At 38.7% G+C, this 16,854-nt stretch overlaps 1 protein-coding gene across 1 annotated transcript in view; it reads left to right on the top strand.

Annotated features, from left to right (window-relative positions):
• The window catches only part of PLEKHH2 (pleckstrin homology, MyTH4 and FERM domain containing H2), a 232,244-nt gene extending 216,414 nt beyond the window's left edge, over positions 1–15,830 (top strand). The window contains exons 28-30 of the mRNA XM_077485672.1: positions 1,823–1,909; positions 2,321–2,455; positions 7,759–15,830. Of these exons, the coding sequence (XP_077341798.1) occupies positions 1,823–1,909; positions 2,321–2,455; positions 7,759–7,944 (408 nt within the window). The 3' untranslated portion in view covers positions 7,945–15,830. The remainder of the gene's footprint in view (positions 1–1,822; positions 1,910–2,320; positions 2,456–7,758) is intronic.
• The last annotated feature ends 1,024 nt before the right edge of the window (positions 15,831–16,854 follow it).

Genomic DNA, 16,854 nt, shown 5'->3' with positions numbered 1-16,854 from the left:
ATGACAGCTGGCCATCTGACCTAAACAGAACTGGTAATCGTCTATTTTTTCACCTCATGCTGATAGCCGATCGCCTGCGAGAGGGACATCGGTCCTGATCGTGGAGAGGCTTCTGTGCCCACTAGCCTCACCTACCAGTGCCCACCAGCGCCACCTACCAGTGCCCACTGTGCCACCCATTTGTGCCCACAGTGCCACCCATCAGTGCCCACATTGTCACCTTTCAGTGCCCACAGTGTGTCATCACCAGTGCTGCCTATCAATATCGCCTACCAGTGCCACCTACCAGTGCCCATCAGGGCCATCTACCAGGGCCACCCACCAGTGCCACCCAGTGCCTTCTTATCGGTGCCCATCAGTGTTGTCTTATCTGTGCCTACCAGTGCCATCTTAGCAGTACCCCTTAGTGTCGGCTTATCTGTGCCCATCAGTGCAGCCTCATCAGTGAATATCAATGAAGGAGAAAAATTAACAGTTTGCAAAATTTTATAACAAACTATTAAACATGTTTTTTTTTTTTTTATCTTTGTCCTTTTTTGTTTGTTTAGGAAGAAATAAAAACCCCAGTGGTGATTAAATACCACCAAAAGAAAGCTCCATTTGTATGAAAAAAATAAATAAAAATCTCATTTGAGTACAGTGCAGCATGACCGCGCAATTGTCATTCAAAGTGCGACGGCGCTGAAAGCTGAAAATTGGCCTGCGCAGGAAGGGGGGGTTTAAGTGCCCAGTAAGCAAGAGGTTAATATCGGCACCGATACTGGCACAGTATTGGTATCGGTGTAACCCTAATTATAACCCTCCCTTGCTCTATCAAAGATTTTAAAAAGTTTTGATTTTAGTTCTACCTTAAATTTTTACATAACTCACGATTATGCAATGCAGGGAATAGACACAATACATATGTTGCTAAGAAATAAATGAAAAAAAAAATATATATATATATATATATATATATATATATATACACACACATATATTTATATATATATATATATATATATATATACACACACACACACACATATATATATATATATATATATATACACACACACACACACACATTATATATTTATATATATATATATATATATATATATATATATATAATGTTTCATTTATTACTTAGTGGGAAACGGGAAAATATTGTTAGCCATATATATTGCACAACAGAGTGGTATGGGGTATGTATCTAATATATATATATATATATATATATATATATATATATATATATATATATATATATATATATATATATATATATAAAATTTATAATACAGTATATATATATATATATATATATATATATATATATACAGTGGTGTGAAAAAGTGTTTGCCCCCTTCCTCATTTCCTGTTCCTTTGCATGTTTGTCACACTTAAGTGTTTCGGAACATCAAACCAATTTAAACAATAGTCAAGGACAACACAAGTAAACACAAAATGCAATTTGTAAATGAAGGTGTTTATTATTAAAGGTGAAAAAAAACCCAAACCATCATGGCCCTGTGTGAAAAAGTGATTGCCCCCCTTGTTAAAACATACTATAACTGTGGTTGTCCACACCTGAGTTCAATTTCTATAGCCACACCCAGGACAACTTGTGTTGTCCTTGACTATTGTTTAAATTGGTTTGATGTTCCGAAACACTTAAGTGTGACAAACATGCAAAGGAACAGGAAATGAGGAAGGGGGCAAACATTTTTTCACACCACTGTATATATATATACACACACATACATATACATTTTAATTTATTATTATTATTATTTTAATTTATTTATTTATTTTTACGTTTTGTTTTTTTACAATGCAGCCTATAGCTCCAAACCCTTTTGAGGGTCCTTTAGTCTGGCTGGCAGTACACGAAGATGGAATAAGCGTGCTGGAATATAACACTATGGTACGTCTAACTAATATTATCATTATTATTATTATAATTAATATTATTATTATTATTATTAGGCCTGTGTAAGCATTACATTCAGCCCCCTTTCTAGTTAAAAAGAAAAAGAATCTTGATTTCCCCATCTCTAGGTGTATTACTTAAAAGCAAATTGAAGATTACAGATTAATATAGATTGATTACAAGCTAGTTAGACTTTATTTAACCAAATGTACTCTAGACGTGCCGCTTATATGTCCCTCCTATATAAGTACATAATGGCTGCCCGATAGTCGCTTATTAAGTAAATGCTTTGCTTTTGTTTGAGACTTTTAGTGCAATCGTTGTTTGAATTAGAACGAAAAATAATGTTTAGCGCTTTTGTTTTATTTTTTTTCTTTCCTTCCACCCACTCTTCTCTTTCTTAAGAGGTTGCTGTTGACATACACACACAGGAGTCTAATGACCTTCGGAGGTTATCGTGATGACTTTATGCTGGTGGTTAACACGCAGACAAAGGACAAGCCAACTGAAAAACTTCTGTTTGCTATGGCGAAAGTGAAGGTAGGTACATTAGCTGAAATACACGCTAGCAGCAGCTCGGAGGTAGGCTTTTAGGAGTAAAGTACTCTTCTACGATCGGATATTAAAAGCATGAATTAAGCACCTGCGGCTTAAACAAAGGCATGTTTATTTTCTGTGCTGGAGGTTAGGAGAGGGAGAAAAAGCTATTATAAACTGTAAGACCAGGCGATGTAATTACAAAATGCTTGCTCTTTTGTTCGTTTAGTGGCCTCCCCGGGTTCTGGATTTCGCTGGAACAAATAAAATGTTGCAGCCAAAGCGAGAGAAGCTTATTTTTTTCTACTGAGCAGCCCAGATTACTACTATTAAAAATAACAGGGGGACAAGCACCAGAACAGCATTTTCTGTTTCCAGTAGAAATATGGTGGGCCAATAAATGTGGGGTGAGGGAAGGAACTTTTTTTTTTTTTTTTTTTTTTAAGTGGACCTTTGCTGAAATGTTAACATAAATCTATGTAACACTCTTGCTGAGATAAATAAATGAAAAATATTAGATGGTTTAAAAAAGATACTATTTTTGGAGAAAACGCTATAGTGCTGCCCACCTAATCAATCCTACCACTAGCAGAGATTATATGACCAACATGGTCACATATATCAAGTCTTTTGTTCATTGGACTAGCATTTTTAGAAGAATTTTAAAGACCAACTCCAGGATTATTTTATTTAAAAAAAAAACAGCCCCCTCAGCTGTGCGAAACCTTAAAGGCAGCTCAGGTTGCAAAACTCAGCTTCAATCTGGAGCTGTCCTGTGCAGTACCTCTTCTCTGTCACAAGATGTCCTCCGTCTTTTGGGTGGAATGATGCTCAGCATGACCAACTCCCAAATACTGTGAATGCAGGACGTGATGGCCCCGCCCCCTGAGAAAGAATCACCACAGGGCCCAGCATTGCAGTGCCTATTCTCTGCCATAAGATATGCTCAGTCTTTTGGGTGGAATGATGCTCCGCATGACCAACTCCCAAATACTGTGAATGCAGGACGTGATGGCCCCGCCCCCTGAGAAAGAATCACCACAGGGCCCAGCATTGCAGTGCCTATTCTCTGCCATAAGATATGCTCAGTCTTTTGGGTGGAATGATGCTCCGCATGACCAACTCCCAAATACTGTGAATACAGGGTGTCATGGCCCCACCCCCTGAGGGAGCATCACCACAACGCCCTACATCGCAGTATCTCTTCTTTGCCACAAGATGTCCTCAATCATTTGGGTAAAATGATGCACAGCATTACCAACTCCTAAATACTGTCAATAAAGGGTGTCATGGCCCCAACCCCTGGGGGAGCATCACCACAATGCCCTTTATTGCAGTACCTCTTCTTTGCCACAAGATGTCCTCAGTCTTTTGGGTGGAATGATGCTCAGCATGACCAACTCCCAAATACTGTGAATGCAGGACGTGATGGCCCTGCCCCCTGAGAAACAATCACCACAGGGCCCAGCATTGCAGTGCCTATTTTCTGCCATAAGATATGCTCAGTCTTTTGCATGGAATAATGCTGAGCGTGACCCAACTCCCAAATACTGTGAATACAGGGTGTCATGGCCCCACCCCCTGAGGGAGCATCACCACAATGGCCTACATTGCAGTATCTCTTCTCTGCCACAAGATGTCCTCAGTCTTTTAGGTGGAATAATGCTCAGCATGACCAACTCCAAAATACTGTGAATACAGGTCTTCATGGCCCCACCCCCTGAGGGAGCATCACCACAATGCCCTACATCGCAGTATCTCTTCTTTGCCACAAGATGTCCTCAATCTTTGGGTAAAATTATGCTCAGCATGACCAACTCCCAAATACTGTCAATAAAGGGCGTCGTGGCCCCACCCCCTGGGGGAGCATCACCACAATGCCTTTTATTGCAGTACCTCTTCTTTGCCACAAGATGTCCTCAGTCTTTTGGGTGGAATGATGCTCAGCATGACCAACTCCCAAATACTGTGAATGCAGGACATCATGGCCCGCCCCATGAGGGAGCATCACCACAGTGCCCAGCATTCACTGTTTAATGGTGCAGAGAGCAGTGCTGACATCCACATGTCAGTGCCCTGTCTGTATCATTAAAGGCTGCTCAACCCAGAGAAAAGGCAAAGAGGACCAGGCAGCATCAAGTGACAGGCCTGAAGGGGTTGAGGTGGTGAGGAACTCAGATTTTGATGCTTAATTCACCAAGTAACCCAGAAACATAAGACATATGATTGTTCTGTGTGAAAAAAATGCACAGCACACCATGTTAATTTACTAAAACTTGGGATTGCAAAATATGGTGCAGCTTTGCCTGGTAGCCAATCAGCTTCTAACTTCAGAGTGTTCAATCAAGCTTTGACAAGAAGAAACCTGGAAGCTGACTGGTTTCTATGCAGAGCTGCATTTTTCACCCTCCAGTTTTAGTAACTCCATCCCCATGAGTCTCCTAAAGACAGAGGGCAGCACAAGCTGCTTACTTTCCATCTCTCTCTCTTTAACCACATCCCGCCCGGCCTATAGAAAATGACGGCTGTGTGGTGTCCTTCCCATTCTGAGTGGACGTCATATGACGTAAAGATCTTATGTCCAATCACAGCTGATCGCAGAGTAACTAGGAAGTGTCGGTTATTGGCAGTCTTCTATTCATGCTAACAGTGCTTGAGTAGAGGAGAGCTGATAAGTGGCTCTCCAGACGGGTGGGATCTCTCAGTGCAGTGATTATCAGTGCAGCCCCATCAGCAATGCCCACCAGTGATGCCAATCAGTGATGACTTTTGGTGCTTATCAGTGATGCCTGTCAGTACCTCTTCATCAGTGCTGCCTATCAGTGTCCATCATTGCCACCTAAAAGTGGCCATAACTGCTGCCCATCAGTGCCCATCAGTGCTGCATGTCGGTGTCACCTCATCAGTGTCATCTCATCAGTGCTCATCAGTGCCACCTATCAGTGCCCATCATTGCCGCCTATCAGTGCCCATAAAGGCTACACATCAGTGCCCATCAGTGTTGCATGTCAGTGCCACCTCATCAGTGGTGTCTCTTCAGTGCCCATCATTGCTGCCTATCAGTGCCCATAAAGGCTGCCCATCAGTGCTGCATGTCAGTGCCACCTCATCAGTGGTGTCTCTTCAGTGCCCATCATTGCTGCCTATCAGTGCCCATAAAGGCTGCCCATCAGTGCTGCATGTCAGTGCCACCTCATCAGTGGTGTCTCTTCAGTGCCCATCATTGCTGCCTATCAGTGCCCATAAAGGGTGCCCATCAGTGCTGCATGTCAGTGCCAACTCATCAGTGCTATCTCATCAGTACACATCAGTGAAGGAGAAAACGTACTTCTTTTTAATTTGTTTAGCAAAAAATAAAAACCCCAGTGGTGATAAAATACCACCAAAGAAAGCACTTTCTGTTTCAAAATGTATTTACAAATGTAGTCTGGGTACAGCATTGCATGCCCGCGCAATTGTCATTAAAAAAAGACAGCGCTGAAAATTGGCCTGGGCAGGAAGGGTAAAAGTGCAGAGTATTGACGTGTTTAAACAAAGCTTAGTGCAGAGTCATCTAAACAGTCAGGGGGGAGGGGAGACGATTCGTTTTTTGTTCAGCTGTGTTTATAAATATCAGCTTATATTAGCTATTGAGCTGTCAGTTTTGTATAGCCAAGCAGATAACCATAGCTTGGAAATGATGTTATCAGACACCAGTTACTGGCTGGAAACAAACAAACAAGGTATTCAAATGCAATATTTCATATTTTTTAAGCAATATTTTGTGGTCCTGACTGCAATAAGTAAAATACTGTACAGTAAACCTTGGATTGAGAGTGTTTTGCAAGACAAGCACATTTTTTTAATAATTTTTACTTGATATACAAGTAGCGTCATGTCAGTAGAAAGTAGAAAAGAGAAGAGAGGCGCCTCTAAGTGTAGCAATATGGTTACATTTAATGAAGGTACAATATTTAGCAACTCACATGGTTAATGGTTAAAAGAGGCACATCTAAGTATGCAGGCATCCGGGGTAAAGCTGACCACATAGACCATCCTCCGCACCGCCATCGACATCATCCCTTCCACTCTGCGCTCCACTAGCGATTCAAGCCTTGCATTCAGATCGCTCTCCTGCAGGGTAGTCTTCCCAGTCATGATTGTAGACTGACAGCGGTGAGAGTCGGAAGTGTGGAGAATGGTTTATGTGGTCAGCTTTACCCCAGATGCCTGCATACTTAGATGTGCCTCTTTTAACCCCCCTGACGGTATTCCCGAGTCTGACTCGGGGTGGATTTTTTATACCAAAATCGGTATCCCCGAGTCAGACTCGGGACAGCGTCGCTGGATCCAGGAGGAGGTTTCCTTACCTTCTCCTTCGAATCCAGCGATGTCTCCCCGCTGTACGAGCGAGCCGTGCCTCGCTCGATCTATCACATCGGCGATCTCCGTTCCCTGCGAGCGTTGCGACGCGCGGGCACGGAGATCGGCGCCAAATTCAAAAAGTGAAATAAACAGTATACATACAGTATAATGTAATCTTACAGATTACATTGCTGTATGTAAATATTTCACATCCCCTTTGTCCCTAGTGGTCTGTCCAGTGTCCTGCATGCAGTTTTATATTGTAAAAACTGTTCTTTATGCCTGGAAACTGGAGATTGTCCATAGCAACCAAAACTGTCACTGTACATCAAAAATGATTTTAGACCAGCTAGAAAACAGCGATAATAAATTAGAATGACTCGCAGAATTGAGCGATAGTGATTTGTGGGGAGATCCGTCATCAAATACTGAAAAGTAATGACAGTGACAATTCTGCAACTCGGCAAATTTCAGTGTTTTTGATTAGATTACATTATTGAATAATTTTTATTATTGTTATATTATTATTTGGTACAATTATTTATAATTATTTATTATATTATAATTTATGATTTAATTTTTCAAACTTTATCATACCTGGGATGTCTGCTAGACTCTGGTTTGGACAGATTTAAGAGAGTTATTCCTAAGAATTGCAGGACTACAATATAAAACGCCAAATTTTCATGCAAAATAATTGTACTGCTTTTAGCACCTAAAATCCGAAATAATCATACCGCCAGGGAGGTTAATCATCAACCATGTGAGTTGCTAAATATCGTACCTTCATTAAATGTAACCATATTGCTACACTTAGAGGCGCCTCTCTTCTCTTTTCTACTCAATTGTGCCATGACGCTACTTGTATATCAAGTAAAAATTAATAAAAAAATGTGCTTGTAAAAAAAAAAAAAAAATAATACTTTAATTTAGTGTCACTTTAATCCTTTCTATTCTTTCAGATTTTAGAGATAACTCTGCTGATTGTCAGCTACATCAACACGATTCAACAGCAGAAGATGGCCACTCACCACATGTCTGCCCCTGCCCTTCTCTCTGCCCAAGCTGAAGAGCCGAAGACCAAACAACTGGAAAGCCACACGCTCTTGGCAAACAGCAGACCGACTAAAGGCCCTACTTTGCTATAGCAATCACTTGTCAGTATATGCACTGATTAATATCTGACGTTCCTCAATGGACAACAAAGCAAGCTGGAAGAACGAACGTCTTCCTATAAATTTTATATAAATTAGGTTTCAGGTGACATTTTAAGGCACTTTTATTTTCTTGAACTCTTTTGGAATTATCGATCTTTTGTCAACTAGTGAGTGGCCCAATTAGGAGCTAGTGACAGTTGGTGGAAGGTCACATGACTCATTCCATTCCTTTCTACATCCTCCAACTGCCGTTGTTGCACCTAGATATCAGAAGACTGCAGTCTGATCATTAGTAGGGATTGTTATAGTTTGTCAAACACATCTAAAATATGTATAATATTTATGTGTACAGTGGAACCTTGGATAACGAGTAACGCAGTTAACGAGCATTTTGAAAGACGACCAACTTTTTTTTTTAATTCTGACTCGGTTTACGATTGTTGTCTCACAAAATGAACAGAATTCAAGCTAATAGGGTGTGCAGTACCGCATTTGGCCAGAGGTGCGGGTGCGTCTGTGACACTGGGAACGGTTCAGAGCGATTCGGAAATACTTGGAAAAACTCGGTTCCTGAGTGTTTCTGAGCCTTTCCGAGGCTTTCCGAGTTCAGCCAAGCTGTCCCTGAGTACTTCCGAGGCTCTCCAGCGCCCCACCTCTGACCACATGCAGTATTGCATGCAATAGAAGTCAATGGGGAAGGAATTGTCATTGTTTCCATTGACTTCTATTAAGAACCTTTCTTTGATGCAAGTGCTTTGAATTACAAGAATTCTCCTGGAACGGATTATGCTCGTAATCCAAGGTTCAACTGCACAAACCAAAATCTGTTAAAGTGGTTGTAAACCTCAGACATATCCCTCTATAATGTGTATTTGTCTCAATCCAGAGCACTAAGGGGTTGATTTACTAACGGTAAATAGACTGTGCACTTTGCAATGTGAAGTTGCATTCTGCAAGTGCACTTGCTCCAGATCTTGATAAATTAGGTAAAGCTTCACTTTGCAAAGAATACCCAATCACATGCAAGAAAAATAAATGCTAAAAATAATTGTTTTGTTTGCACATGATTGGATGGTGGAAGTCAGCAGAGCTCTCCCTCATTTACTAAGCTCTGGAGCAAAGTGCACAGTCTATTTGTCTTTAGTAAATCAACCCCTAAGTGTATTTTCTGTCTGCTGCTTCCTTCCTCTGCTTTTTGCATGAATCACTTCTGACAAGTGTTTCTGACACCAGGAGAAAAAAAAAAGGTGACAAGGGAGCTCCAGGACACAGCCTGTAATTGACAGCCACAGCTCTGTTATTGTGTGCGGTGTGAAGGGGGTGTGTTCCTTCCCTCCAGTCAGCTCTCAGAGCTCTCCTCACCAAGCTCAGCAGAGTGTAACTTCAGCTCCCCTCCCCTTGTTTTCTGAAAGCTCAGAAAAGATTTATAAATTCTGAACTTTAAACAGATGTATAGAAGAGATGACCACAGATAGACAGATTCAACCTATGTAGGAGGATTTGTTTCATCTCTGTGTATTAGGCCTCTGTTTCTCAACTCCAGTCCTCAAGGCGCCCCAAAAGTTCATGTTTTCAGGCTGTCTATTATTTTGCATAGGTGATTTGATCAGTTTCACTGCCTTAGTAATTAGTACAGCCGTTTCATCTGAAGAAAATCCTGAAAACATGACCTGTTGAGGCGCCTTGAGGACTGGAGTTGAGGAACACTGTATTAGGCCAGTCACTTCCCTGGGTATAGGTGAGGGTTTACAACCAATTTAAAGAGACACTGGGGTTGATCTACTAAAAGGCAATAGACTGTGTACTTTGCAAATGCATTTGCACTTATTTTCCCCAGAGCTTAGTAAATGAGTTGAAGCTCTGCTGCCTTTCATCATCCAATCATCTGCAAGCAAAAATGTAGTTTTTTTTTTTGCACCAGATTCATTATTCTTTACAAAGTAAAGTTTCACCACATTCACTTAGCCTTGGGGGAAATGGCTGCAACTGCACTTGCAAAGTGCCCAGTCTATTTACCTTTAGTAAATCAACTCCATTGCTGCCTTGTCCATGCAGCGTAAAACTCCCCAACCCCCTCACACTCCTTACCCAGCCTTTGCTCTATGATACTGGGAGGTCTGTTCTACAATGACCAAGTATAAAAGTGAGAAGAATCTGAAATTCAAGGATGGGGATAATAAAATTGGTGTTATACATGTCCTGATAAATGGGGTGAAGCCATAAGGATGGACAGTGCGGGGATAAATAAGTATGCCCCATAGTTTCAGATTTGATCTTTCAGGTTATGCATAGCTTCTAACTGTCCCTGATTTCGAGGAACTGTCCCTGATTTGGAGCAATGTCCCTCTGTCCCTCATTCCTCCTCATTTGTCCCTCATTTTGGTCTGATCTATATAGTTGTATATAAAATGCACTTTTTATCTACCAAAAAGTATTTTCCAGCGCTAAACCTTTCATCTGATATCTAAATTGCTGCATTTGTAAATTCTAAAAGCCAATATAAAGGAATTGTAATGGTAAAAAAAACACTTGTGGATTTAACCAATCTTGTTTTTTTGTACAATTCTCCTTTAAGGGGGTGTGGCAAGGGGTGTGTCCTATGCCTGCATACTTTTGCTGATAGGTGTCCCTCATTCCCTTCTCAAAAAGTTGGGAGGTGTGCAAAAATAGATCCGATTTTCGGTTCACAGCCATGCATTGGCAGTCTGTTCTAAATGAATGAGCTGCACACACAAAATAGCAAATGAGTGGGAGAGATTTACTAAAACTGGAGCGCACAGAATCTGGTGCAGCTGTGCATGGGAGCCAACTTCAGCTTGTTCAATTAGCCCACATTCACATCTGGGTGTTTTGTCAAATCGCATGTCAAATCTCCACCTATTGCCAGCAACGACACCGTCCGAATTGGTGGGACGTCAACTTTGCGGATTACCAAAAGTAGTTTCTGCACTACTTTTGGCAACTTCGGGGGTCGATTCCAATAGGCATATGTGCAGCAACCTGCACTGATGTCTCTGAAATTGCTCTTGAAGTTGGACTAAAATGCGGGTTTGAAATCGTGCAAACTTAAAGTGTTACTAAACCCAGTAATATGAAAATAGTTAATCTGCCCCCCCCGCAGAGCTTACAGTTCATAAATCTTTTTACATTAAAATATTGCCACTATATACCTTTTTTGGATGATCTCTATACCACGGTCACATGATAAACTGCACAGTTTCTCTAGTGCTTAGAGTTTGGGTAGGAGGAGATTTCCACTACAGCCTGCATACACGCCCACATGTGTGATGTCAATATCATGTGACCTGGCTGGCTTGGAGAACAAGTAACTGTTCTCTCCAGCATAAAAGACACAACTGAGCATGTGCAGGTCGGCTACCCTGCCTGTGTTAGCTGGCTTTCCCCAGATAGACAGTGCAGGAGGGGGAGGATCTGTGCATACAGGATCAAACAGCCTTTTTACACAGAGGATTAACCCCGTAAGTTCCACAGTGAGTATAAAAAGCATGCTATGCTGCATATACAGACTGATTTTACTGTTGTGGGTTTAGTAACACAATAAAACCTGGAAGCTAATAGGTTTTTATGCACAACTGCACCAGATTCTGTGTGCTCCAGTTTTACTAAATCTCCCCCAGTGTGTGGCAGCTCCAGACTAGCTAGGTGTAATAGGGCCCTAAGCAGTGGATCTTTCTCCCACACACTAGAGCTACAATCCAATAATGTGCAAAATAATAATAAGAAAAACAAAAAATACCAATCCTTGCTGTTTGAGGTGACCACAGTCCCATATGTTACACTTCCAGTCCTGACACTAGCGAGAATTGACCCACAACAGGGCCGCTAGAAAATGTAAGAAGAACACATACAGTTGACAAGATAGAAACACCTTGCTCCTCCAGCCAGCCAGGCAGTGAAATGTTTTTACACAGTGCTGTGTTCCCCAAAGCAATCCGACCACTGATAAGAACTCAACTGGCTCGCCAATATGACATGGCCCTCACTTTCACTACTATGCACACCTTTCATCATACTTTAGTAAATCATGATGCTTGATGCTTAGCAAGTGAATTTTTCATCAGAATTGCCACCAATGAAGGCATTGGGAGTGATTTACTAAAACTGGAGAGTGCAAAATTTGGAGCAACTTTGCACAGAAACCAGCTTCCAGTTTATTTTTATTTTTTTCAAAGCTTAAAGTGTTACGAGCATTAAGGTCATCAGTGTTGGATTAGGGTTGCTATCATATTTTTTATTGCTAATAAAAATCTATATTTTATACTTTTTTTTGTTACATTGGTTGCCATGTAAAAGTCCCATAAAGAGGCTCATTAAAATATTTCTAGCTCAAAGTGTTACTAACCCCAGGACCCTGCATTCACTATATCTGGTCTCCCACAGTGCACACAACATGGAAATGCAGTTATTTTAGTAAATTTAAACTGCTAAATAGTGTCTCTCATCAGCAGTATATAGCAGTCTTGTGACTTCTATTAGTGTCTGGTTAAAGTGGTTGTAAACCTAGTTACACCACTTGTACCTACAGGTAAGCCTATCACAGGAATGTGCAATTAGCGAACGCCTCCAGCTATTGCAAAACTACAAGTGCCATCATGCCTCTGCCTCTGGGTGTCATACTTGTGGCTGTCAGAGTCTTGCTATGCCTCATTGGACTTCTAGTTCTGCAACAGCTGGAGGTCCGCTAATTGCATATCCCTGGCCTATACTAAGGCTACTGTAAATATCTCCTAAACCCGCATGGTTTCGGAGATATTTACTATATACTCTTGCGCCAACGTCATCGGCGCATAAGCTGTGAAGAAACGGCCCTCCGTGCCATTTCTTCACTAGCAAGTGCCGTGACTGACGGCTCCCATGCGCGGGAGTGACGTAACGCGACTCCGACCAGTCACAGTGCCGAAGTCTGCGGCCCCGGAAGGAAGAGGGGCAAAGGTGGATGCGGCCACCAGTGGGGACAATGCAGGCTTTGTTTGCAGGTAAGTGCCACATAAGGGGCTAGTATGCAATGCATACTAGCCCATTATGCTTTTACTTTGCGGGTAAAAAAAGAGGAAGTAAAACCCATCAGGGTTTACTTCCTCTTAAGCTTGTAAGAGGAGTTTTTTTATTCTCCTCTGACTGTTCTATGAGGCTGCAGGACCTCTGACCCTGTGTCTGAACAGTGCTGATTGGCCCTGTGCAGATCACATGCACCCTCCCAAGAAAAAAAAAACTCTCTAGCAATACACACCAAACTGAGCATGTGCAGAGTGTCTCCAAAGGCTCTGTGTTATCAGAAGATGGATTGGGGACAGTGGAAGAAGAAAATCAGAGAAGACAGGATCAAACAGCCTGTTTACACAATGTGCAGGATTAACCCCTTAGGTTCACAGTGAGTATAACAAGCATGCTTTAATGCATATACAGACTGATTTTACTGTTGTGGGTTTAGTGACACTTTAATTGAATAAACTGAAGTTAGAAGCTGTTTGGCTACCATGCACAGCTGCACCAGATTTTGCACTCTCCGGTTTTAGTAAATCAACCCCATCGCATTATGTTTCATTTTTATATTGTAATATAACATTAGCTTCAGATGCTACATTGGCTTGTCAGCTGAAATAATAGTTTTATTTTTTATTTTTTGTACATTTTACTGTATATAATAGCTAATATAAATGTATACTGATGCTGATCTGCAAACTAAAAATTATTATTTTTAGTTCATAATATAATGACATTTTTATTGTCTTAATGAAAATCAATAGTTTGTAATTCAAATTAGTAGGTACGTGTTGTAAATAAGTTTATAAGAAGCAACGCATTTATAGTTTTTTTTTTCCAGTGCTGTCTTCTGTCAGGGGGCTACAAACATGAACCTTTCAGTACAAACAGAAACAAACGTGCTCTGATTTTAATGCATTTTACTGAATGCTCGAACACAAGATACAAGGAAATTCAACCACTTTCCACGGTGAATCAATTAAACGATCATTCTGTGAAAATTTGATTTTATTATTTTCATAATAAAACCGAAGAAAATAGCCCTGAAAAGCCTAATGTAAGCTTTGGCTGATACATGATTTGCTATAATTACCAAAAGCAATTACCACTGCATTACTGCTGTGTACATTTGTGCAGATATTACCTATGTGCAAAGCTTCTAATATAAAGGCATATGGACATATTTACTGTATATAGCTAATTGTGCAAACGCACATTGCTGAAACTGGTTAATCTTATTTTATTTCTTGTAAGGCTTTAAAGTTTTTGAAAGAGATTAATTTCACAGAAAAAAAATCAGTGTGCAAAAATAATCAATATACAAATTGACATCAAAATAAATACCCGTTAAAATTAGCAAATCAGAAATCACAAAAATAAGATAATAGTATAAGACAAAAATACTTCTTAAAATAAGAAATTGACCGACACAAAAATTTGATTTAATAGTTTAAGACAAAGACATCCCTTAAGATAAGCAAATAAGAACTTAATCAGCACAAAAATAAGATATTAATGTAAGAGAAAAAAAAAACATTTAAAATAAGAAATTTATACAAAAATAGGATTAATAGTTTAAGACAAAGATACCCCTTAAGATAAGCAAATAAGAACGTAATCGGCACAAAAATAAGATATCAGTGTAAGACAAAAATACTTCTTAAAATAAGAAAATAAGAAATTGACCGACACAAAATAGGATTTAATAGTTTAAGACAAATATACCCCTTAACATAAGGAAATAAGAACGTAATCAGGACAAAAATAAGATATTAATGTAAGAGAAAAAAAAAACACATAAAATAAGAAATTTACACAAAAAAAGGATTAATAATTTAAGACAAAGATACCCCTTAAGATAAGCAAATAAGAACTTTATCGGCACAAAAATAAGATATTAGTGTAAGACAAAAATACTTCTTAAAATAAGAAAATAAGAAATTGACTGACACAGAAATAGCATTAATAGTTTAAGACAAAGATACCCCCTAAGATAAGCAAATAGGAAATTCACCAATAAAAAAAAGGATAATGCAAATGACAAAAAAAAAACAACCTTCGAGATAAGCAAATAAGAAGCTAACTCACACAAAAAAGATGATAATATGGTGCACAAAACCTGTATGTGTGTATATATATATATTATATATATATATATATATATATATATATATATATATTAAGAATTCTACTAGCTTTTAATTCATGTTAATAGTAAAAAAAGGAGAACTTTTGAGTTAAATGCGGAACTTCATATAAGTTTATATTTTTTATTAGTTTAAATTTAATAGGGGAAGGATCACATATTTTTTTCATTGCTCTCTAGTTCCTTTTTTTTAAAGATTTTCCCTTACTGTCTTTCTGAGCACAGTCATCAGTAAAGGAAGTTGGGAAAATGCTTCCCAACAGGAAAAAATAAATGGCTGAATTTTTTTGGAGTATCTGCCAGCTGTGTAGCAATGGGGTCCTTTCCTGAATGATTAGAAAAACACATGACCAATATTTTGAATTATAGCCCACTACAATTCACAGTGTAACCCATCTGTGCGTTGTGGTGCACTGCTGTGAAAAAAAATAGTTGCAGGTCTGTTAAAACTTGCGTTAAGGTACGTTGGCAACCCAATCAAAATGAATGGATTGCTTTTGCAAAATGCACATTAACCCACAAAATTACACACAGCAAAAGTCTGAATTGGCCCATATTGAAATAGCTAGTTTCAAAAACTTAGGACAAAAAAATAAATGACTGATGACCCTGGTTGGTTGATTGACTGACACGGGCCTGGTATAAAACTGACATACTTCAGTACACTTCCCTATTGCTATGGAGCCTTTTACCCTATTTATATGTAGTATTAGCAAGAATAAAAGAATCACGTATTCAGGGAAAATGCATTTTTTTATTTGTTGGGCTATTGGTTAAACTATAATGATACTTCTCAATAAATATAAATAATATAGATTATAACTTCATACATCTTAACAAATTTTGATATTCTTTTTGTGGACATAAAACATTTAGTAATAGAATAATTTCCAAAAAAATGTTATTTTTAATAATGGTTCCTATTTTTAATAGTTTAGATTATTTCAATAATTTTTTGTATGCATACACTCTTTGGAAAGAGAACATAATTATGTTGTGGTTTTGATCTGCTAATGTGTAAAATTAACCATTGATATATCTTTGGGCATTAATATTTATTCATTAGTGAATAATTCTTTGTGTCTATATGTCCAGGAGAAAAATCTTTACATCATAAAATGATAAGATTAGAGTTGTTACTGATTACAGTGTGATGTATATCATGAACAGTTGCACAAGAAAATTCAGTGTTCTGTTACAGAAGCATTCCATGCAAGAAATTAAAAGTCTATATATTTTTAATATAAGATATTAAGTCAATTTGGCGTAATTTTATTTTAACAATTTTAGTTTACTTTCTTGTTCCTGGAGAACATTTTTCTTTCTAGATTATTTAATAATATTCTTAGTATTTATGATAAATCATTTGCTTTTTTGTATAATAAATATTTAAAATAAACAGACTCCAAAAAAAAAACAAATGGTGGTGTTTATTTCCCCTAATATATACAGTATATTTATCAGTGCTGATTAATTTTTAAAGCAAATGATGTTCCTGAATCAGTTTCAGTATAGCAATATAACATATAATAAATACCACAGGATATACGGTATTCCCCAAATGTAAGCTCATTAAAGCATTTAAATGGAATCAAATGTTCATGCATTCTGTATTATTTGTTAACAGTTATTACTATTAAAAAAAAAAAAATGTTTTCAGATATAATAGATAAAAAGGCTGAACAATTATCAAAAACATAGCTTTCAGTAGCTAACTAAAAAAAAAAATCAAACCAAGAGCACTAAAAACT

Source organism: Lithobates pipiens, unplaced genomic scaffold (genome assembly GCF_037356315.1).
Source record: "Lithobates pipiens isolate NorthernLeopardFrog02 unplaced genomic scaffold, aLitPip1_a1.2 Scaffold_18, whole genome shotgun sequence".
Taxonomy (NCBI): Eukaryota; Metazoa; Chordata; class Amphibia; order Anura; family Ranidae; genus Lithobates; species Lithobates pipiens.
The sequence above is the reverse complement of the archived record's forward strand: the minus strand, read 5'-3'. Positions and strand labels throughout refer to the sequence as shown.